Source organism: Molossus molossus, unplaced genomic scaffold (genome assembly GCF_014108415.1).
Source record: "Molossus molossus isolate mMolMol1 unplaced genomic scaffold, mMolMol1.p scaffold_m16_p_13, whole genome shotgun sequence".
NCBI classification, from domain to species: domain Eukaryota; kingdom Metazoa; phylum Chordata; class Mammalia; order Chiroptera; family Molossidae; genus Molossus; species Molossus molossus.
This window is the reverse complement of record NW_023425348.1, coordinates 19,820,516-19,844,563: the sequence shown is the minus strand read 5'-3', so window position 1 is coordinate 19,844,563 and position 24,048 is coordinate 19,820,516. Positions and strand designations below refer to the sequence as shown.

General features: G+C 38.1%; 1 protein-coding gene across 2 annotated transcripts in view; it reads right to left on the bottom strand.

Annotated features, from left to right (window-relative positions):
• Positions 1 to 864: 864 nt before the first annotated feature.
• The window catches only part of TMEM123 (transmembrane protein 123), a 54,021-nt gene continuing 30,837 nt past the window's right edge, over positions 865 to 24,048 (bottom strand). The window contains exons 1-4 of one of the 2 annotated variants that reach the window (XM_036258257.1): positions 16,806 to 16,828; positions 5,554 to 5,901; positions 3,702 to 3,855; positions 865 to 1,361 (exon numbers count right to left, since the gene is read on the bottom strand). In XM_036258257.1, the coding sequence (XP_036114150.1) occupies positions 1,337 to 1,361; positions 3,702 to 3,855; positions 5,554 to 5,887 (513 nt within the window). In that variant the 5' untranslated portion in view covers positions 5,888 to 5,901; positions 16,806 to 16,828 and the 3' untranslated portion in view covers positions 865 to 1,336. Of the gene's footprint in view, positions 1,362 to 3,701; positions 3,856 to 5,553; positions 5,902 to 16,805; positions 16,829 to 24,048 lie in introns of those variants that run through there. The other variant, XM_036258255.1, reaches the window with a different exon arrangement.

Below are 24,048 nucleotides of genomic sequence, written 5' to 3'. Positions count from 1 at the left end.
AGACTAAATATCTCTTTTGTCAAAACTTGACCCTGAGTTTTGAGTGCTGGAATATAAACGGAAAACACTCTAAAATATGTCGGCGAATATGGGTGTCCCTATAGTACCATCCTTTTCTCTCCATTAACAATATGTCTGAAAGTGCCTCCTCTTCAGCAATAGAGCAGTGGTGGGAAGAACACCCAAATAAAGAAATTCTTGTTTTAAACACTTCATTAAAAATTTATTCCAAAATACACTGGTGTTTTATTATAAAAATGCAGTTTCCTCAAACTTTTGACAGTGCAGAAAAATGCAATATTTTCATCTTGTATGTTTAGTAGCTTGAGGGGAGCTCTACAATCCTTGGCTTCATAAACAGAGTATTAATCTATAGTTCTGACTAGACAGAGTCCTAAATGTTATTTGGAAATCATATAAGGGACTTTTATTTTTTTTAAGTTGTGTGTGTTTACGCTGCATTAAACATTTCTATATATTGAAAGCAGCTCTACATCTCTTAAAAATATTCACTAAATATATAATTAATAGTTGAATATGAAATAAAGCAATTTCCAGTGGTGACAATATTCTCACAGTAGCAAATAACCTAACAATACTAAGTCTTTAAAACACTATCATATTAAACAATGCAATTTACTGAAATTACAGAGGGAAAAAAGATAATTATATATCAACTGCCATTAAAAGCTTGAAAGAAATTATTAATAAAAATACAGGTTCTCTAATAGGGCTAAACCCTGGTACTGTTTTTGCCTTTATCTGATATTTTTTTAGGGAGTATGTGAGCATTTTGATTCTAAATCAAGTACTAAACTTTAAAACATATCAAATATTGATGTGTTTTGAAGAGACAAACTCAAATTAAGATTAAGACCTGGTTTACTCATACAATTTCTGTGTAGCATTAATAAGAAGGATATATCCAGCTCTGAGTAGCACTAAATTCTCTGTATGAGCAATAATGACAAACAACATCCTCAGTGCTATGACAAGCTACTTATTTGAATACCCAGTTGGTGTCATGCCCTTTAATGATGTTTTCCAATTATAGGCTCTATATCACCAATGCCACAAGAAAATGGGACAGGACTTTTCTGACTATATGTTTTCTAAAAGTGACTATAACGATTGTATTAACCATACGCTTCAAATGTTCATTAAAAACCCCAAATCCTTTTTACCTTTAGCAATCATGAGGAATCTTTTACATATTTATATAATACATTGTACATTATATGCATGGCCTGTTTGTCCTATTTTCAAAAGGAGAATATTATCTTAAACTAATTGATAGGGTTGCATTAATCTTCTTTCCGTTGGTCCTTAGATTTCCTTAAATGATGGCATCATGTTCATCACTGTAATATAGCAAAAGTTAAGATTACTTTAGTTTGTATTTGAATAAAAACTACTTATATATTCATATTTTAAAGTAAAGTAACAAGTAATTTCAAGTTTAAGAATCAAAATTAATTGGGATTCCTTTGTGTAAAGTTTCGTAAGTAAAAGTACCTGGTATACTGTAGTGAATAAGGATTCAAACGGTGGTTCAGACTGCCACTCAGGGCTGTGTGACTTTCACCAGTTAGTTATTATAACCCTCTTTTAAAAAGAAAACCACCATTTCTTGAGCAGGTACTATGTGCCAGATGATATACTACAGACTTTTCATCCATAATTCATTTACTCATCACAGTAACTCAATGAAGAGGACACTTATTTACTTGATTTATTCATTATCCTATTTTGCAGAGGATCAAAAGCTAAGCAATCATGTGAACTCTGGTCATGACCACTGTGCACTACCCTGCCTCGTCTATGTAAGCATGGGAAGGCACCCTGCTAGTCAGCAGTCTCAAAACTAAGACTGTCTGCCTCAAACCCCATGTCGTCGTCGTCTTTTTTTTATCCTCACCCGAGGACATTTTTGCATTTATCTTCAGATAGAATGGGAGGGAAAGAGGGAGAAAGAGAGAGAAACATCGATGTGAGAGAGACACATTGAGTGGTTGCCACTCACACAACCCTGGTTCGCAACCGGGGCCCGGGACAAATTGCAACCGAGGTATGTGCCCTTAGCGGGAACCGAACCCAGGACTCTCTGGTCCGCAGGCCGACGCTCGACCGCTGAGCCAAACTGGCCAGGGCTCAAACCCCATGTATTAACTAATTCACTTCACTGTCTCTCTACGCAGCTCTAAGAAACAAAGGAGCTAACATTTTCATCAGTTATTATCCAATAAATAAAAATTAGAAATGCTCATTATTTCTCTACATAAAAGGTCTCAGGTTCTTTAATGGACAATGATTAAGTCCTTACTTGTGGAATACCTTTTTTTTTTATAACTTCAAAGGAACTACTGGCTTTAAAATGCACTTTTTTTTTTTTTTAACATAGCACTAAGAAAAACAGCCAATTAAACGGAAACACAATGCTTTCTCATCCCATACACTGTAAGAAACATCCTAAATTCAGAGGTGTTAAAATGTGGGGGAAAAAAACAAACGTGTACTTAGACTCAACTAAATATGGTATTTTCACCACCCACTGGTTCCTGCATTAAAATAAGACCCCTTTTAGAGTCCAACTCTGCTTCTGCCAGCACAGTTCCTTTTATGCAATGGGGATTCTGGACTCGGACTTACTCCACCGGCACACAGCATTCTGTGGTCATGTATATGTGAGGAAAAAGCCGCCCATAAAGCTAAAATTGTGTACTTTGTAGTTAAGTCCATTTAAAAGAAAAACTGCACATTTTCATTTAATTGCTTCACCATTTTATATCTTTAACTATATGAATATTGATACGTTAAAAATAAGTGGTATTTAATTTATTATAATCAAATGTGCCTTCTGTTTAACTGCTTAAATTTACCAAGAAAACAGGTAAATATTTCTAGAAACACAGTGATTTTTACAATTATTGTAAATTTTAAGGTTCAATCAGTATTTCCCAAATGTTTCTTACTTGGAAAGTCTGTGTGGGATGCATATGTTTACAACTTAAAAAGAACAAAATTTAAAAAATGATAATCTTTTCTATGGTATTTATATACATTAACATTAAAAGAATGAATTGGTACTTGTCCGTATAAGACTCAAAAGACAAATCTAAAAGAACTTCTTTGGCATAACAAAAGTTGGGAGATAATACTTCCAAAACTCATTAGACCTGTAAAATTATATGAAGGACGAAGAACATCCTTTTAGTGATCAGAACTTGTTGGTAAAAGATCACCTGAAAAATAGTTTTACTACAGATAAAATGATAACATATATTATGCTAACAACTCATTTGATATAGTGAAAAACCATGTTTTTACCAAAGATGTTATTTTAGTGCTACTGACAAACACAAGACCTAGCGATTAACAGCCACATGAAACCTGATGGGGTTATTTCTTATGATTATAGCTGTTAAGCAAGTAAAAAAGGTTGGTTTAACTTGAGTCTCTGGTAAAAAATGTATAACATTAATAAGTATACTTTTATAGGTATATATCCACTTTTGTTTGCAAATAATTATAATCAGAAGCTGTACATAGACAATTTACTTTGGGTACAGAGGATTAATAGAAATATAACTCATAAATCTATAAATTACTCATCTCTAATATGAACACTGCCCCTACTCCTCTGATATTTGTCATATTTAAATACAGAAATAATAAACAAGTCCTGGGCAATCAAAACTCACATGGTTCTATACCGAATGCCTCTTCTCGAATAATACGTTTTGAATCCAAAGTAAAGAACAGATAAAATTCCCAGTGTTAATGCAATACCACCGACAAAGCTGCCAATATCAAATTTTGATCCTTTATTGTCTTTAGAATTTATAGTTGCTGTGACTAGAAGAAAGCAAAACAAAAACAGGTTTTAGTGCTTTTAAAAAACATTGTAATAAGCTAAAACTTTCTGAGTCTGTATATAAATGAACACTGAGTTAGGGACAACGGGGAATCTAAGCTCTAGATTGGTCTCTAGTGTGCTAGAGACTTGCCTGGCTCTAGTTTTCTTCAGTTTTCTAACATCTCTTCATCTCTTTTCCTTTTCTTTTTTTTTATCCTCACCTAAGGACATTTTTTCCCCATTTTTTTTTGTTCAGACAGAGTGGGAGGGAAAGAGAGGAAGAGAGAGAGAAAGAAACATCGACGTGAAAGGGACACATCGAGTGGCTGCCACCCACACAACCAACCAGGGCCAGGGACAAACTGCAACCGAGGTACGTGCCCTTAGCAGAAACCGAACCTGGGTCTCTCTGGACCACAGGCCGACACTCTAACTGCTGAGCCAAACTGGCCAGGGCTATCCCACACATTTCTTAATGAAAAACCTCTAGTGCCTACAATCCCAATATCTTAAGGTGTTTGATGGTGCTGGACTTGCATAGTCTACCAAAATCTGAGAGGCAACAAGATTTAAGAGGATTCACAGAAAATAAATTCCCTGAGTTCATGCCTTAACAAAATAGGTCTGGGTAACACAGCTATACTCTTGAAACAGGATCCAATTTGAATAAATGTTTCTAACTGAAATTTCTCCTTTTGAGTAAGTTGGGAATCTAAGCTATTTTGGTTTTAATCATGACAAGAGCCCAAGACATTATTAAAGTTGATTTCAATATATAAGTTGTAGAAATAAAGCAAATAAACTAGATAGAGTAAAACAGGTAAAACCACATAAGAGAAACCATAAAGTCTGATATTTGTTTTGATAAATGTAATCACTAGCTTTTAAGTAGAACTTCAACGTTGGATAATGTAAAAAAGAGGATCTTCTTAAGGTTTTCTGAATTCACAGTTTCACAGGCATTATATTCTTAAAAATGCAAAAAATAAAGAGTGCTGAGACTCCGATACTACATACATGATTATATCTAATACCATTTAAAAATACCTTTATGGCACAAATGAATTAAAACTAAAGTTCACCACGGTTTTCGTTTGGAAATCATGTAGGTTGAGCCTGCCTAATTCCTTCCCACAATGAGGCAAAGAGTTAAAGGTATGACAAGTTTTCAAACCATAAAATAAAATCCCATTAGGATAAATAACTTATTCACAGATGGGTCTTATACAGTCATTATTTGGTATGATTGACTTGGAAACCCATTTTTTTTTTTATCCTCACCCGAGGACATTTTTGCATTTATCTTCAGATAGAGCAGGAGGAAGGGAGAGAAAGAGAGAAATATCAATGTGAAAGAGACACACAGAGTGGTTGCCACCCCCATGACACAGGGATCGGGAAAAATTGCTATCGAGGTACGTGCCCTTAGTGGGAACTGAACCCAGGACTCTCTGGTCTGCGGGCTGACACTCTAACGGCTGAGCCAAGTCGGCCAGGGCTGGAAACTTATGTTTTAAAAGGATAAGAACTCTAGGTCAATCGACTCTAGTCCTGATCTATACAACTAATTTATTTAATAGAAAATCATTGCCTAAATTTCTGTATTTATTTTTACAGAAAGGAATAATAATCTAAATGTGGAATTTAAATGAACAACTATTTCAGCATAAGGAAAATAGATTGTTTTTAATACATACTTGTTACCGATGAAGAAACAGATGTCATCGAACTATTGTGGGTTGTGGTCATCGTGGATGTTGACACATGGGATGTGTTTTGTGAAACACCTGTTACTTTGGGTGTAGACTTTAAAGTGGTGGAAGTCACATTTGCTGACACCCCTGGTGTTGTCATGTGAGAAGTTGTTACTGGTTTCATGGTGGTGACTGTTGCATTTTTTGTGACTGAAGAAACTGGAGTTGTTGATGGTTTTGCTGTGAATTTCAAGGTGGTGTTTACCAATGAGGAAACTACAGTTGTAGGTAATTTCACAGTGCCTTTGGAAGATTCATTATTATAGTTGGAAGACATATGTGGGGTGTTACCTGCAAGAATATAAAAAAACAAACATGAGAACAGTAGAATGGAGGGGAGAAAGGTAGAGCAAGAAGGAAGCCAATGCCACTTTCCCACTGCAGGCTTCCAACCCTGAAGCATGCCCAGGCTGGTAGAAAGAAGAAATTCCAACTTAGAATAATTACCATAGAATTTTATTGTTTTGGTATTATTCTGGAAAGGAGAGGCATGCCACTAAATACAACTCACTCAGTAAAGTGGACATACTATGGATAATACCTCAGCTAGTGGAGGTGGGGGGTAGAGCTGCCAGGAAAGGGGTGCATACAACACACAGTTGTTGGTGCTTAGTGTTATGTGTTGAACCGTGTCCCCCTCAAATTCATATATTGAAGTCCTAACCTTAGAATATGACCTTATTTGGAGATAGGATCTTTACCAAGCAATGAAGTTAAAAAGACATCATTAGTCTAGAAACATGAGAGCAAGAATAGACTGACAAATCTCAGAGGGAAGGGGCCGGGGAGGGCAGAAGAGATTAACCAAAGAACTTATATGTACATATGCACAGCCCATGGACACAGACAACAGATTGGTGAAAGCCTGGGGTGTGGAAGAAGCCGGGTGGAGAGGGGTAATGGAGGGGAAATGGGGAATATCTGTAATACTCTCATTTAAAAAAGAATCAGTTGCTCTAATACAACAGTTCTCTAGAGGGGGAAAAAAAGAGACATCATTAGAATGGTCCTTATAAATGGGGAAGTGGAGGTTAAGAAACTGGTGTCCTTATAAAATGGAGAAATCTGGAGGCAGACACACACTCAGGAAGAATACCATGTGAAGATGAAGGCAGAGTCAGGGTGATGTTTCCAGGAGCCCAAAGATTGCCAACAGACTACCAGAGAGCTGAGCAAGAGGCATGAACAGAGTCTCTCTCACGGCTGTCAGGGGGAAGCAGCCCTGCTTTCTGATCTTGGACTTCTAGCCTCTAGAACTGTGAGACAATAAATTTTTGTTGTTTAACCCACCCAGCTTGTGGTCCTTTGTTGTGGCAGCCCTAGGAAACTAATGGACTCAGGTTAACGGTTTTTTCATTTCTTACAAAATGAGTCTCTCTGCAGCTGTACTCACTAGTGGTGGTGCTGAGCTGGTTCCTTTTACAGATCTTTGAAACCAATCACTGTGAGATGAATTAATTCAGTCAATACTTGCCAAAATCACTCCCAAAACTTGTTCAGATAAAACTTGAAATCATCTGTATATTTCAATTAGAGACTTTCTCAGTCTTAACCCCTGGTTTCAACTAACAATCACAGAAAAATGAAAGGGCTGTAATAATAGTATCTGTGCACTCTCCTCCCCCATGGCTGCAGAGTGCAGGAGGAAAAGAACAAGATAAAGAATGTACACATGGAACCAATGACATACTTCACAGAACTAGAACAAACACTTCAAAAGTTCATATGGAACCAAAAAAAGACCCCGAATAGCCACAGCAATCTTGAAAAAGAAGAACAAAGTTGGAGGGATCACATTACCAAATTTCAGGTTATACTACAAAGCCACTGTAATCAAAACAGCCTGGTACTGGCACAAGAACAGGCAGATAGATCAATGGAACAGAATAGAGAACCCAGAAATGGACCCAAGACAATATGCTCAATTAATATTTGACAAAGAGGTTAAGAGCATACAGTGGAGTAAATATAACCTCTTTAATAAATGGTGTTGGAAAAATTGGACAGCTACATGCAAAAAAATGAAACTAGACCATCAACTTACACCATACACAAAAATAAATTCAAAATGGATAAATGACTTAAATGTGACTAATGAATCCATAAAAATCCCAGAAGAAAATGTAGGCAACAAAATCTCAGACATCATACACAGCAGAATTTTCACTGATATATCACCTAAGGCAACAGAAACAAAGTAGAAAAGAATGTACACATGGATATGAGTGATCTTTTGTTACTGCTGTACAAAGACTCAAAGCAGTCCAATCAGCTCTCCATTTTTTGTTTTGTGATAAGAGAAATATTCTGTGTACACAATTTTTCTATGACAGAATTAGAGCTTCCATTTATTGAGCTCTTCTCTTTTCAAGTGCTGGTGATGTTTTCCAGGCATGGTGGGTACAAGCCCTGGATCAGCTTAGCTGGGTTACCACAGACAGCTTACTTAACCTGAGATTCACTCTCCTTCCCCATCTGTAAAAAGGGATGTCACAATATTTGGAAGAATTAACTGAGATCATTTGTGTTGAGCACTTAGTACGTATAGTGCCTGCTATTGAGGACATGCACAATGAATGTTTATTCTTTGTTTTAGCATTAGTTTTAAATATATCTCCCCTGTAGAGTGATGCTGTAGAGTAGGCATGGTCAGATCTCCTATTTCCATGATTATCATCACTGCCATCTAAATAACATCACATTGAAGTGGATGCTATTGGGGCTATTTTCAGCTCATTGATGTAAATATCCAAAAAAGAAACAAGTGATGCCCCAGGACTTTTTCTATTAATACCAGCTGGCCATATTCTTATTATATCAAGGCCAAGGGCACTCTGAAGCAGCCTGGTTTATTTTCCTAGTACCAGGTAAAAGTACTCATCCTTTTTAAAGTCTGGATTTATTCCAACTGTTTTTGTATAACTCTGCTGTGTTGAAATAACTTCCCTTATTCCTATAACCTTGTCCAAAAATATCTAAGTGTCATTTTCCCCTTGAACCTGAATGTTTCACACTTAAGAATAAAAATTTGATTTCATCAGGGCATCAAATACAGTTAATTCAAAGTTGAAAATATATATTCAATTTAAAATTTTTTAAGTTATTTAACAATGGCATAGTAGTAGCTTTACATTTCCTATTATAGCTGTCAGAAGCACTGAGCTATTTAAGACATGAATTATAAATTTCTGGTGCCAGAGCTATTTTGAGGGGTCTGTGATTCTAAGCACAGCAGCCTGCAGCTTGAGAAAATTAAAAATTAACTAGTATGTGTGGCTTTGGGAATATTTTTAAACATTGAAAACTCTTTCCTATAGAGAAACTAAATATCAGTGCAATCCTTAGAAAGCAAAGAGGCCACTGCACACTGTCAATAGACTCATTCCGAAAATTCTTCTGAATTCAAATGACCTGAGGACCAAAAATCCACAGAATTGAAAAAATCTAGGAAAAAAAAAGAAGATTCTAATAAAAAAAAAAATGGGGCTTAAAAAGTATCATCATAAAGAACTGTCCAGCCCTGGCCAGTTTGGCTCAGCGGTTGGAGCGCCGGCCTGCGGTCCGGAGAGACCCGGCTTCGGTTCCCGCTGAGGGTTGCGGTTGCGGTTTGTCCTCCCCGGCCCTGGTGGTCGTGCGGGTGGCAGCCACTCGATGTGTCCCTTCACGTCGATGTTTCTCTCTCTCTCTCCCTTCCTCACTCTCCCTCCCACTCTATCCGTACAAAAAAAAAAAAAAAAAAAAGAACTGTCCATTTTCTGAAAATCAAATATATTTTAGAAGGTCATAAATTTATTAAAAAGTTAATATTCCCCCAAAGCAAAATAACTATACATATATATGAACACAGAAAAATAACTGAGGTGCTTTAAGTAAGTTATAGTATATCAGCAATACATTTTATTTCCACAATTTAGTTACACTATTATTTGCTCTACCTATATCTTATTAATATAAACAGGATGTGCCCTGGCTGGTTTGGCTCAGCAGTTAGAGCGTCAGCCCATGGACCAAAGAGTTGGGGTACGAATCCGGTCAAGGGAATGTACCTCAGTTGCAGTTCGTCCCTGGCCCTGGTCGGGGTCATGTGTATATAGGGAGTAAACAACATGCTACTGAATAGCCAATGGGTCAACAAAGAAATAAAAAAAAAAAACCTTCAAAAAAATGAAAATGGAAATAGAACACACCAAAAAGTATGGGATGCAGCAAAGCTGTTCTAAGAGGGAAGTTCATAGTGATAAAAACCTACTTCAAGAAACAAGAAAAATCCCAATAACCTTACTCCGCTAGAAACTAGAAAAAGAAGAACCAACTAAGCCCAAAGTTAGTGGAAGGAAGAAAATAACAAAGATCAGAGCAGAAACAGAGACTAAGAGAAAACAGAAAAGATCAATGAAACCAAAAGCTGGTTCTTTGAAAAAAAATTTGACAAAATTTAACTAAATTCACCAAGAGAAAAGAGATGACTCAAAAAAATAAAAAATGAAATACCACAGAAATACAAAAGATCATAAGAACAATTATACACCAACAAATTGGATAAGCGAGAAGAAAGGATAAGCTCCTACAAACATACAAGCTTCCAATGCTGATTCATGAAGAAATACAAATGTAACCATACCAATGACAAGTAAGGAGACTGAATCAGTAATCATAAACCTACCAACAAACAAGTCCCTGGTGAATTCTACCAAACACTCAAAGAATTAATAACAATGCTTCTCAACTCTTTTAAAAGTTGAAGAGGAGGGAATACTTCCAAACTCATTTTATGAAGCCAGCATTATTTGGATACCAAATCAGACAGGACACCACACAAAAAAAGAAAAATTGCTGGCAAATATCACTGATGAACATAAACCTCAATTGGATACTAGCAAACCAAATTCAGCAGCACATTAAGAGAATCATTCACCATGATCTAGTGGGATTTATTCCAAGGATGTAAGGATGACTCAACATCCACAAATCAATCAATATTCTATGCCACATTACGAAAATAAAGGATTGCCCTGGATGGCTTGCTCAGTGGTTAGAGCGCTGGCTTGCGGACCGAAGGGTTGAGGGTTCCATTCCAGTCAAGGGTATGTTTCTGGGTTGCAGGTTTGATCCCTAGCCCTGGTCATGGTTATGCAGGAGGAAACCAATCAATGTGTTTCTCTCACATCAATGTCTCTCTCTCCCTCTCCCTTTTTCTCTCCCTCCCTCCCTTCCACTCTCTCTAAAATTCAATGGAAAAATATCTTCAGGTGAAGATTAACCAAAAAAAAAAAAAAGGAAGGATTAAAATCATGTGATCATCTCAACAGATACAGAAAAAGAAATCTGACAAAATTCAACATCAATTTATGATAAAAACTTGCAACAAAGTGGGTACCGAAGGAAGATATCTCAACATAATAAAGGCTACATATGACAAACCCACAGCTAACATACCCAACAGTAAAAAGCTGAAAGCTTTTCTCTAAGATCCACAATACAACAGTGCCCATTTCTATTCAACATAGTATTGTTAAGTCCTAACCAGGGACAAGGAAAGAAAAAAGATATGTAAATTGAAAAGGAAGAACTAAAACTCTCACTATTTGCACGACACGATAATATATATAGAAAACCCTAACAGATTTCATAAAAAAAACTACTAGAACTAATAAATGAATTCAGTAAAGTTGAAGGATGCAAAATCAATATACAGAAATATGTTGCCTTTCTATACAATAATAAATGATGATGAGGAGAAATTAAGAAAACAATCCTGTTTACTATGGCATAAAAAAGCAAAAAATACCTAGGAATAAATTTAACCAAAGAGAAAGACCTGTACTCTGGAAACTATAAAATACCAAAGAAATTGAAGCATATACAAATAAATGAAAGGATATACTATGCTCATGGATTGGAGAGATTAATATTGCTAAAATGTTCTTACTACCTAAAGCAATATACAGATTCAATTCAATCCCTATCAAAATACCAACTGCATTCTTCTCAGAACTAGAACTAATCCTAAAATTTATACGGAACCACAGAAGACCCCGAAGAGACTAAGAAACCTTGAGAAAGAACAAAGAAATCAGGCATCACACTCCCTGATTTCAAAGTATGTATACTACAGAGCTGCAATAATCAAAATATCAATATAAAAAGAGATATATAGATCCATGAAATAGAATAAAAAGCCCAGAGATAAATCCTCGCTTATATAGTCAATTAATCTGTGACAAAGTAGATGAGGATATGCAATGGGGTAAAGGCAGTCTCTTCAATTAATGATGCTGGGAAAAATGGACAGATACATGCATAAAAGTGAAACTGGATTGCTTTCTACACCACATACAAAAATAAACTCAAAATGGACTAAAGACGTAAATATAAGACCTGAACCCATAAAACTCTAGAAGAAAACACGAGTAGTAAACTCTTTGACACTGACTGGTCTTAATAATTTCTTTTTGAATAGGTCTCTTTGGGCAAGGGCAATAAAAGAAAAATAAACAAATGGGACTACAAACAACTAAAAAGTTTTTGCACAGTGAAGGAAACCATCAACAAAAGTCTTAGAAACTGTGATGGGCGCTCTGTCTGTCCCTCAGATCCCTCCCTTGTCCTGCCTGCTCTCTGACCTGAAAAGGAACCCTTATGGATTGGCTCCCTTGTCGCCTAGGCTTCTGGTTTGGTTCAGCCAAAGAGAAAGGATCATTTGTTAATGCTTTATGTTCCTCCTTATTTTTATTAGCTCATATAACTAATTTGAGCACACAGTGTCTTTTACTGTTTGGGGCTAGATCCAACCTAAGAACAAGCTCACAAGGTTAAGCCCAGTCCTGTGGGCACTAAAGCTGTCTGTCTGTCCACACATCTTTATTTAATGAATACTTAAACAGTATTCATTCTGAGCCAGACACTGTTCTAAATATTTTAAAAATATTACAATTTTCATAATTACCCTAGGAGGCAGATGTTATGATCATTTGCATTTTACAGATGAAATGAGGCAGGGAGAGGTTGAGTAACCTGAGCACAAACTAGTAAGGGGAGGAACCAAGATTAGAATTTAGGCAGTTTGGCTCAAGGGTCCCTGTTCTTAATCACTATGTTAAATCACAGAAAGTAGTGCCACCAGGTTGAAAAGCTTTGGTTGGGATGCGTGAGTGAGTGTCATTGCCCCACAGTTGACATTTAACATGTTGCTAAGAATAAACTAGTAGTGGATTTTAGGTAGAAAAAATAACGTAAACATTCTCGGAATTATTCTAAGTATTTAATAAGCCTCAGCTGGGTATGTAACAAATACTCTTGATGTCCCATGTTCTATAAACCTACATACAGAAAACCCTACCAGTCTGTCTGACAGCACTGTAAAACACACATAAAACAGCAACAACTTCTCATCCCCTGAAATATTGCATTGTTCCTAGCAGGGCTGAAATGTGTGAGAAAACAGGCCTGAAATATTTTGAAATAACATTAGAACTATATTTGCAACCTCAAAAGGCTGTGCAGGTGGTGCTTTCAGTTAGTTGCAGAAGATTTATGGCCTAAACATGGAGAATAAGCAAGTGTAATGTGCAGCTGCTGCCTAAGAATTCAGTCATTAACAAGCTCAAAGCATAACAAAGAGATCTTCAGTCAGCGGAAAAAAGTCTGCTCAAATGTCAGCAAAAAGAAAGCCCTTGAAATGACAACTGCAGAGTTTCGTATCCACTAGTAAATAAGTTGAACTCATCACTTAAAGGTATCAGAAAAATCTAGTATTTAATACTGAATGTTTTTCCTTGCATGACAAAAAAAACAAAAACAAAAAACAAAAAAGCAAACTTTGCAATTACTAGAAATGGTACCCGAGAGTCAAAGTCAAGAATAGGTTTGCTCTTTGAAACTTATGGATAAGAAAAGTGTGACTCAGAAGGTTAAGTAAATGCCCTAAATCTCTCATTGTCAGATAAGGTGGTGAGCAGACCTTAATGGACTCCTCTGGGCCTGGTGATCCTTTCACTGGTTTGCTCATTGTTCCTGATGAAAATCTACCTGAATCCCAGAGCCTGCTGTATTTACTTCAGGTTATTAATTTTATCATTGACTATATTCATTGCATGAAAATCACCTTCAATAAACAAATATATATACTTAATACCAAAAGCTGAAGCTAAAATAAGAGCTTACTAGATTTTTTAAATTTAAATTTAAAATCAGGAACCTTGCCCTGGCTTGTTTGGTTCAGCAATTAGAGCATCGGACCGCAGACCATAGAGTCAGGGTTCGATTCTGGTCAAGGGAACATACCTCGGTTGGTTGCAGTTCATCCCTGGCCCTGGTCAGGGTCATGTGGGAGGCAGCCAGTCGATATGTCTCTCTCGCATTGATGTTTTTTTCACACCCTTTCTCTCTCCTACTCTATCTGAAGCTAAATGGAAAAATATCTTCAGGTGAGGATTTATTTTTTTCAAAATTTTTTTTCTGTATTAATTTTGAGAGAGAGAGGAAGGGAGAGGGAGAGCTAGAAACACTGATGAGAGAGAACATTGACTGGCCGCCTCCTGCATGCCTCCCATTGGGGACTGGGCCCACAACCTGGGCATGTGCCCTGACCGGGAATTTAACCTGTGACCTCTTGGTGCATGGATCGATGCTCAACCACTGAGCCACACCGGCTGGACCTTGGATGAAGATTTTTAAAAAAAAAGCCCTGGCAGGTTTTGCTCAGTGGTTTGAGCTTCTGCTTGCAGACCAAAGAGTTATGGGTTCAATTCCAGTCAAGGGCAGGTACCTCAGTTGCAGCTCATCCCTGGCCCTAGTCAGGGTCATGTGGGAGGCACACGACATCTTACAGCAATGTTTCTCTCTCTTTTCCCTCCCACTTTATCTGAAGATAAATGAAAAAATATCCTCGGGTGAGGATTAAAAAAAGAAAAAAAAAAATCAAGAGCCTTGTCCTGCTGGTGTGGTTCAGTGGATTAAGCGTCATCCCATGAATTGAGAGGTTCCATTTGATTCCCAGTCAGGGCACATGCCCAGGTTGCAGGCTTGATCCCCAGTAGAGCGCACGCAGGAGGCAGCTGATCTATGTTTGTCTTTCACATTCATGTTTGTCTCTCTCTCCCTCAAAAATCAATACAAACATATTAAAAAAATAAATAAATAAAAATCAAGAGCTTTATATAATTTTCATTAAGCAATACTGAAGACTTAAAAAAGGTACAAAGAATACAAGCATTTGTATTCTCACCATCATGATTAAGAAATAAAACTGCCAATTAAGAAATTCCCAAAAGGTATGCCCCTCCTCAAATGTACTTCTGTCAGAAGAACCTTTATCCTGAATTTATCATAAATCTCTTTCCTTTTTTTGTGTGTGCCCTTTATCCCTACCTATGCCAGGCACCCCAGGGTGCCCACCCACAGGTCCTCCTAATACAGCTCTGAAAACTCCCTCACTGATGAGGTTACTGACATCATCACCCATCTCTCCCAGTTACCGAAACTCATGATCAGTCACCAGCCAATTTCCCTATATCCTCAACTTCTTTGAAAATATCCTTCACCTGCTTGCTGTTACTTGGCTCTGGATCTCATATGAGAACACTCCTTTCTGTGTAGCCCTCTTAGGAAGGAGCCGCCACTTCCCAAACTCCTCACCTGGGTCTGAAGGCGGTGTGTTCTCTCTGCTCCCCGTTGTGTCTGCATCATGTTATAGGTACCTTTCTGTTCTTGCTTTTTGTACTCCATGTTGTTAATGAATTTCACTCATGTTAACATCGACTCCTCTAGTTCATTCATTCCTCACAGAATTCAAATTATTTTTATACTGAGAATTATGTTTTGAGATGTTTTCTGTTTCTATGAGACTGATTACATGCAATGACCTTTCTGAATAATCTACCCAGAACACAGCTGAAAGGCAAAACATGTTTGTATACATTCAGGTTCTTTAGTTAAGAGATCTATCCCCTTAGGCCCTCACTCAAAACTCTAACAATTATTGACCAAACAATTTGACTTCTAAGCTTCTAGCTAAATCCTAGCTGAAGTTGGGAAAGGTATATTTGTGTGCTCACTGCAGCACTGTTTAGAAGAGTAACAATATCCATTAATGGGGGCACAGTCAAGAAAATTATGGTACATCTATACTATGAAACATAATGCAAACAGGGAAATTATCAGACAGATATATACATACAGTGGTGGTTTTAAAATATGCCCACAAATTCTCCCTTCAAAAGGTGAAGCCTAATTCCACCTCCCTTGTATGTGGACCTAACAGAGTCTTACTTCTAACAGAATATGGCAGAAGGGATACTGTGTGACTTCCGAGGCTAGATCATAAAAAAGATAGCTTCTATCTGTCTCTCTTTAGGATCTAGGAATCTCTAGAATTGCTCACTTAAGGAAGCCTCCTACCATGCAGTGAAGATATTCAAGCAGCCCTATCCTATATAAGGAGAGGAGCCGAGGCCTGCCAACAGACAGCCTGTTTGTTAGTTCACCTCAGAATGAGGCCTTCAGCCTTCATGACTTCAACCTCAAATCTGACCCCAGCTAAGTATCCAGCTAAACCACTACTTAAATCCTAGTTCACAGGAACCGTGAGATAATAAATAAAATCTTAGACCACTAAGTTCTGGGGTTCTGTTATGCAGCAATAACCAATAGTGTACTAACATAAAATGATCAATATTTCATAATTCAGTAAAAAAAAAATCAACTTGCATCCCTGGCCAGTTTGGCTCAGCAGTTAAAGTGTTGGCCTGTGCACCAAAGGATTGCAAAATTGATCCTCAGCCCAGGTCAGGGTCATGCAGGAGGCAACCAATCGATATCTTTCTCTCATATTGATGTTTTTGTCTCTCTCCCTCCCTCCCTTTCCCTCAAAAAAAAAAAAACAATGGAAAAATATCCTCAGGTGAGGGTTAACAAAAAACAAACAAACAAAAATCTTGCACAATATTATGAACAGGCCTATTTTGTATATTCATACCAGCAAACAGTGATTATATCTAGGAAATTATCGGGAAAGGAAAAGGAGGGAGGGGCTAGATTATTTTTTTATGTTACATGCTTTTGCATTGCTTGAAAGATTAAGTGCATGCATTATTAACTTCTATAATTTTTAAAGCCTCTAAAGATAACTATGAAAGAATTTTAACCAATAAAGATAAAAATATCTCATCCTTTATAAAAGAAAGGAACAAAATTACCTTAATTTTAGACACATTGGTAACAATTTCTCTTGTGTGGTTTCCTAGCTGACTGCTGACTAAAAGCGCAGGTGGAGGGAGAAGTGGGCTTTAGAGTGGGCATAACGGCAACACAAAGAAATGGCAGTTGAGTCTGTTAGAAAAAGGAGACAGAAGCTAAAATAAGCCATCTGAAGCCACTCAAGTGTAGAAACAAAGACTGTTATGTATCTAGAAGCCTAGGAGGATGTAACTATCTCACAGAACTGTCATTATAAAAACAATATTTACATAGCAGTAAATAGTTTATGGTATTTCACATACAGAATTTTGTTTTATCCCATAATAAACCTTGAGGCATACAGAAGTATTTTTACTGTCATTTTACTCATTTGGAAACAAACCCAGGGGTGAATGGAGTCAGGGCACAAAGCACCCTGAATTTCATTCTAAAAGTTCAAACTTGATTGTACAGATGAACCAGTCATCTGATACTGGAAGAGAGAGGGTAAAGGTTATAGAGGTGGGTCCTCACATCACTAAGGCAGAATGAGTGTTCCCTCCACCCCATCTAACTCAGCACAACTGCAGGATCAAAAGCACCTTTCCACCAACAGTCTCAGTGCAAGACAGACCAAAAACATGTTTTCACTCAGGGGTTTCTGGAAAATGCTGGAGGAGGCAGAAAATCTTTGTGGAAAATATAGAAGTGGGAATGCAGAAAATTATAATTTGTATCAATTTCTAGTCTCTAGGTAACAGCATATGTGTCTAATTATCTGCCAATCACTTGAGATTCTAAACAGGCAGCCATGTAATTTAGAAAGAAAGGCAGAGTCAACCACTCCTGTGCTTAAATGGTTACAAAATCCCTTTCTAGCTGTACAACTTTTCCTCATCTCTAAAACAGGGAAAACAATCAACTCATTTGGTTACTTTCTGTGGAATTTAATAACAAAGGTGAAACACTTTTATAATGCTTGGCAACAGCATTATGCTCAGCAAGAGGTTACCATTGTTACCATCACCACTATCATTTTACAACAAGGTAAATGTGCAAATAAAGATGGCTTTGGCCTTCTTTGCAGCACACACCATTTCCTTCCCCGCGTGTTTCTTTGCGCTGTGTTCTCCCCTGATAACGCCCCTTTCTCCTCACTCCAGCTCTGAATGTCACATCCACTCAGACCTAGTTCACGCTATTTCCTCTAAGGCAGTGGTTCTCAACCTTCCTAATGCCGTGACCCTTTAATACAGTGCCCCATGTTGTGGTGACCCCCAACCATAAAATAATTTTTGTTGCTGCTTCATAATTGTAATTTTGCTACTGTTATGAATCGCCATCGGAAATATGTGTTTTCCAACGATCTTAGGCGACCCCTGTGAAAGGGTCGTTCGACCGCCTTGCAACGCACAGGTTGAGAACAGCTGCTCTAAGGTTTTCCCACATTAAAATAATCTCTCCCTCTTGAGTGCTCACTTATGTTTTCATTTTCATTACCACATTTAGCATACTGGTCTTTTATTATAGCTGTTGTTGTTTTTATTACCTTTCCAATTAAATTATAAGCATCCTAAGGGCAGTATCAATGTATAGTAAAGTCTGTAGGTCCCACAGTACCTGGCATGCTTCAAAACACATTAGGTTCAAAATGAACATTTGTTGAGTGAATATAACAAAGGAATATCAGAGGCTTATATAGTGGAGTATCAGTAAACTTCAATAAGATCAGCAGGATTTTTGTAGTTTTGACTCTAAGTAACTACAGTAACCTATTAGAACTCCAACTCCAACTTCTTTGCTCTTGACCACTATATTTGGATCATTATTAACAGTAACTGATAACATGTACATAGCACTTATTATGTGCCAGGCACTGTTCTCAGTGCTTTACATATATTTACTCATTTCATCCTTACATAATGCTATAAAGTAGTAGAAGGAAACTCAGGCAGAGATTTTAAGGTCATATCAGTTCCTTTCCCTCTAACTATATAAGAGAAAGGCCAATGAAAATGCAAATCAATCAAAATAGGAGCCAACAATTTTAAACGATATAATGGCCAAAAATAATATATTAAGCACTGCAACACTTTTTACAGTTTGCCTCAATCAGTCTTCACAAAACCTATGGGTTGGAATCAGTTGTATATTTCATTTTCCATTCTTTCTCTGTTCATATTTAATGGATATTAACATCTATGCTTTCCCCCTCAAAGTAAAAGAAGTTTCTACTGTCTAGTGTCTATAATCAATTTCCATGGATCTATGGAAACACTTTTAGGTACCCCTATCTAAGTAGTGTAAAAGTCAAGAATTATCATCTCCCTGTCTGTAGGCCCTGAATTTGCACAGGAACTTACTTTGCTGGAGGTCAACTGCTTTGCAACTAATTAGTAGATGGACAAAGCATGTATAATAAGATACTTTTAAAATAAAACAAAAAATTTTCTAAATAAAACTCTTGTCCTGATGGAAAATTACCTAGATCAATTTCTTTACAGTAATTTATTTCTATGTAATGAGTTTGCTATGTAAATTTTAGCAATCTCAAGGAAGTTATAAAGATTGTCTTTGACTTCATAATAGAAAAACCCAGAAAGTTTACAACTAAATAAGGTATGTAGTATGCCTCTTGTTGCTGTTGTTCAACAGTGAAAGTACATTTACTTACTAGAATGTGAAGATAAAAACTGAATAAGCATGTGGCTTCATATTTAAAAAGGCTGTTTTATTTTCCATTTACTGTTCAAAATCCATGACTGGCTAATACATTCACAGTTGGAAAACTTCTATATTTAATTTGGTGACATCCTGACAACTACAGAATATCAAAATAACTGATGAATGTGCCCAGACACAAAACTTTTTATTAACTGAATAGCCAGTTGTCGATAAGTTTTGTGTCTGGGTATATATATCAATTTTTGGATATTCTATAGCAGTAGGGACATCACTTTATTTTTTTTATTTTTATTTTTTTTTATCCTCACCCGAGGACATTTTTCCATTTTTTGTTCAGGTAGAGTGGGAGGGAGAGAGAGGAACAGAGAGAGAGAGAAACATCGATGCGAAAGGAACACATGGAGTGGCTGCCACCCGCACAACCGACCAGGGCCGGGGACAAACTGCAACCGAGGTATGCGCCCTTAGCAGGAACCGAACCCGGGTCTCTCAGGACCGCAGGCCTACGCTCTAACCGCTGAGCCAAACCGGCCAGGGCAGGGACATCACTTTAAATCAAATGCTAGATATGATTAAGCTTAGTGAGGAAGGCATGTCAAAAGCTGAGACAGGCCAGAAACTAGCCTTCTTGCACCACACAGTTAGCTAAGTTGTGAATGCAAAGAAAAAGTTCTTGTAAGAAATTTTAAGTGCTACTCTAGTGAACACACAAATGATAGGAAGTGAAACAGCCTTACTGCTGATACGGAGAAGTTTTAGTGGTGTGGATAGAAGATCAAACCAACCACAACATTCCCTTAAACCAAAGCCTAATCCAGAGCAACACCCTAACTCTCTTCAGTTCTATGAAGGTTGAGAGAGCTGAGGAAGCTGCAGAGGAAATGTCTGAAGCTGGAAGTTGGTTCATGAGGTTTCAGGAAAGAAGCCATCTCCAAAAGACAAGTGCAAGGTGAAGCAACATGTGCCGATGTAGAAGCTGCAGCAGTTATCCAGATCTAGCTAACTAATCAATGTGGCTCCATTAAACAACAGATATTCAATGTAGATGAAACAGCTGGAAAATGCCATCTAGGACTTTCATAGCTAGAAAGGAGAAGTCAATGCCTGGCTTTAAAGCTTCAAAGGACAGGCTGACTCCCTCTGCTCTGCTTGTGCCCTATACATGGAATAAAGCCTAGATAACTGCACATCTGTTTACAACATGGTTTACTGAATATGTTAAGTCCACTGTTTAAGACCTGCTGCTCAGAAAAAAGATTCCTTTCAATATATTACTGTTCATCAACAAAGCACATGGTCACCCAAGAGCTCCGATGGAGATGTACAATGAGATTAATGTTTTCATGCCTGCTAATTCAACATCCATTCTGTAGCCCATGGATCAAGGGAGTAATGATGACTTTCAGGTTTTATTTAAGAAATACACTTCATAAGGCTATAGCTGCCATAGACAGTGATTCCTCTGATGGATCTGGGCAAAGTAAATTGAAAACCTTCTGAAAGGATTTACCATTCTCAATGTCATTAATAACTGCAAATGGAAATTATCACAATACAGTGAATCACTTATTCCCAAGAAGACTGAAACTAGAGCTGGGAGGTCATGAAGAGGTTGCCTTATGCTCATCCCACCTCCAAACTTTTGAACAAGGTATGATACCACATCCTAAACTTCACTTTCTCTTCACCATGGCAATGAGGCCACATGAACTCTTCATCCTGAAAGGTGTCACTCTAGTCTGTATCTTTCATTTGCATAGAGGACCTAAGTGAGGTTTAAATTCTTGGACTTTCACACTTAACTACAGAGCAGTGATTTTTAACCAGTGTACCACAAGAATTTTTTTAAAAAATCTTTATTGTTGAATGTATTACAGATGTTCCTCACTTTCCCCCCATTGACTCCCCCCTCCCCACTCCCGCCCCCCTCCTGCCTTTTCCCACACTATTGTCTGTGTCCACTGGCTATGCATATAAGTTCTTTGGTTTATTTCTTCCCACTCCCCAACCCCGTTCCCTTTGAGGTTTGTCAGTCTAGCAATGAATTTGTACTTCTTAATCCCTTCACCTTTTTCACCCATTCCCCCAAACCCCCTCCCATCTGGCAACCAACAAAATGTTCTCTGAATCTATGAGAATGTTTTTGTTCTGCCTGTTCATTTTGTTTGTAGATTCCATTGTCGATAGATATGTATTCATTGCCACTTTGTTTGTTCATACATTTTATCTTTTTCTTCAAAAAGACCCTTCATCATTTCATATAATAACGGTTTGATGGTGATGAACTCCTTTAACTTTTTCTTGTCTGGGAAACTCTTTATATGGCCATCAATTCTAAATGACAGCTTTACAGGATAGAGTAATCTTGGTTGTACGTTCTTGCTTTTCATCACTCTGAATATTTCTTGACACAGCCTTCTGGCCTGCAAAGTTTCTTTTGAGAAATCAGCTGACAGTCTTATGGGAACTCCCTTGTAGGTAACTAACTGCTTTTCTCTTGCTGCTTTTAATATTCTGTTTGTCTTGAACCTTTTGCATTTTGATGATGATGTGTCTTGGTGTGGGCCTCTTGGGCTTCATCTTGTTTGAGACTCTCTGTGCTTCCTGGACTTGTATGTCTGTTTCCTTCACTAAGTTAGGAAAGTTTTCTGCCATTATTGTTTCAAACAGGTTTTCAAGTTCTTGTTCTCTCTCTTCTCCTTCTGGCATCCCCAAGATGCGAATGTTGGCACGCTTGAAGTTGTCCCAGAGGCTCCTTACACTCTCATTTTTTTTGGATTCTTTTTTCTTTTTGCTGTTCTGATTGGGCGTTTTTTGCTTCCTTATATTCCAAATCAATGGTTTGATTCTTGGAGTTAAGTACTCTACTATTGAGTCTGTGTAAATTATTCTTTATTTCAGTTAATTCCTCCTTCATTTCTGACTGTGCATCCATCATTTCTGACTGGTCCTTTTTTATGCTCTTGAGGCCCTCACTAAGTTAATTGAGCATCCTTATTAGCAGTATTTTGAACTCAGCATCTGTTAGGTTGCTTATCTTCATTTCGCTTAGTTCTTTTCTTGGGGTTTTGTTCTGTTCTTTCATTTGGGACCTGTTTCTTTGTCTTCTCATTTTGGCTGCCTCTCTGTTTGTTCTGTGTATTACTGAATGAGAGGTATGGGACTAGCTGAGACCAGATGCTGCTTGTTTGAAAGAATTTAGGAAAACCTGAAGCAGGATCCAAGACAGGCCAATCCTATGGTTAAGCAACTGGCAACAGCTTTGGTAGGCTTGAAAGTTGGGTGGGGCGGGGCCTCAGAGAATCACCAGGGCAGGGCAACCAGTGTGAGCCAGGTTGCTGGAGTCCCAGCTATGGTGGGTGTCTGTTGCCCCAGGGAAGGGCTCAGCAAAGGAACAAAGGCCTCTGACAGCACGTTAGTCCCAGAGAAAGCCCCCTCTCCAGCCCTTGCTCCAATGCCAAACAGCTCAGTTCTTCCCTGTATGTCTCTGGTGCCCCTCGATCTGCCTCCCCTCCAAGCTGAGAGGGAGTGAGTTCGATAAGTTCATGCGTGGGCCTTTTAAGGAGCTGCCTAGGGCTCTAGCTGCTTCAGTTTCCCCGAGCCTCAGTTCCCACTGGTTTTTCCAACCAGAAGTTATGGGGACTTCTCTTCCTGGCACTGGCACACTGAGCAGGGCACCTGGTGTGGGACGGGGACCCCTCAGTCCTCAGGAAGGACCTTCCCAGCCGAGGCATCCTCCTGATTTTTATCCGCCACACGTGGGTGTGGGACCAGCCCGTCTGCTTCAGCCCGTCTGCTTCCGCCCCTCCGCTTCCGCCCCTCCTACCAGTCTCGATGTGGCTGCTGCTTTAATTTTGTAGTTGTGGGACTTCCATTCAGCTTGATTTCAGGCGGCTTTGAATGATGGTTTTCTGTACTTTAGTTGTAACTTTGATGTGGTTGTGGGAGGACGTGATACCGCATTTACCTACCTGCCATCTTGACCGGAAGTCTCACAAGAATTTTTAAAACATGCAATACCTGACTGTTTAGTCAGGGGCACTGACCTCTTTTCCCTTAGACTCTCAAATAAAAAAAATGACACAATAACCATCTGGTGTAAATGAATCAAAATTATACCCTTTTTTTTTTTTTTTTGTCAGATAGGCAAAAAATATATTTTTTGGTGTGCTGAAGAATTTTGGTAATTAGTTTGTGTGTGCCAAGAGATTAAAAAGATTGAAAATCACTGACAAAGAAACACATCCCAGAACCTGCTTACCTCAGAACCTCACTACCCAACCTAATCATCCTTTTTAACTAGTCATCCTACCGTGTTAGACAGCCAATAGGAAAAGTTTCCTTTATTACAAAATATGATGTTTTTTGCCTTTATAATCCCTGCCTTTCTTCATTCTCACTGGAGGGCAAACTGAGTTGCTACCTGAATCTGCCTCTCCCAAATTTGAATTCTGTAAGATCCCATATGAACTTTGCATTGCTACAATCTCAGGAAAAAATTTTAATGGATGAGGCCTGGGCTGTTTTGGCTCAGCGGTTAGAGCTTCGGCCTGCGGTCCAGAGAGACCTGGGTTCGGT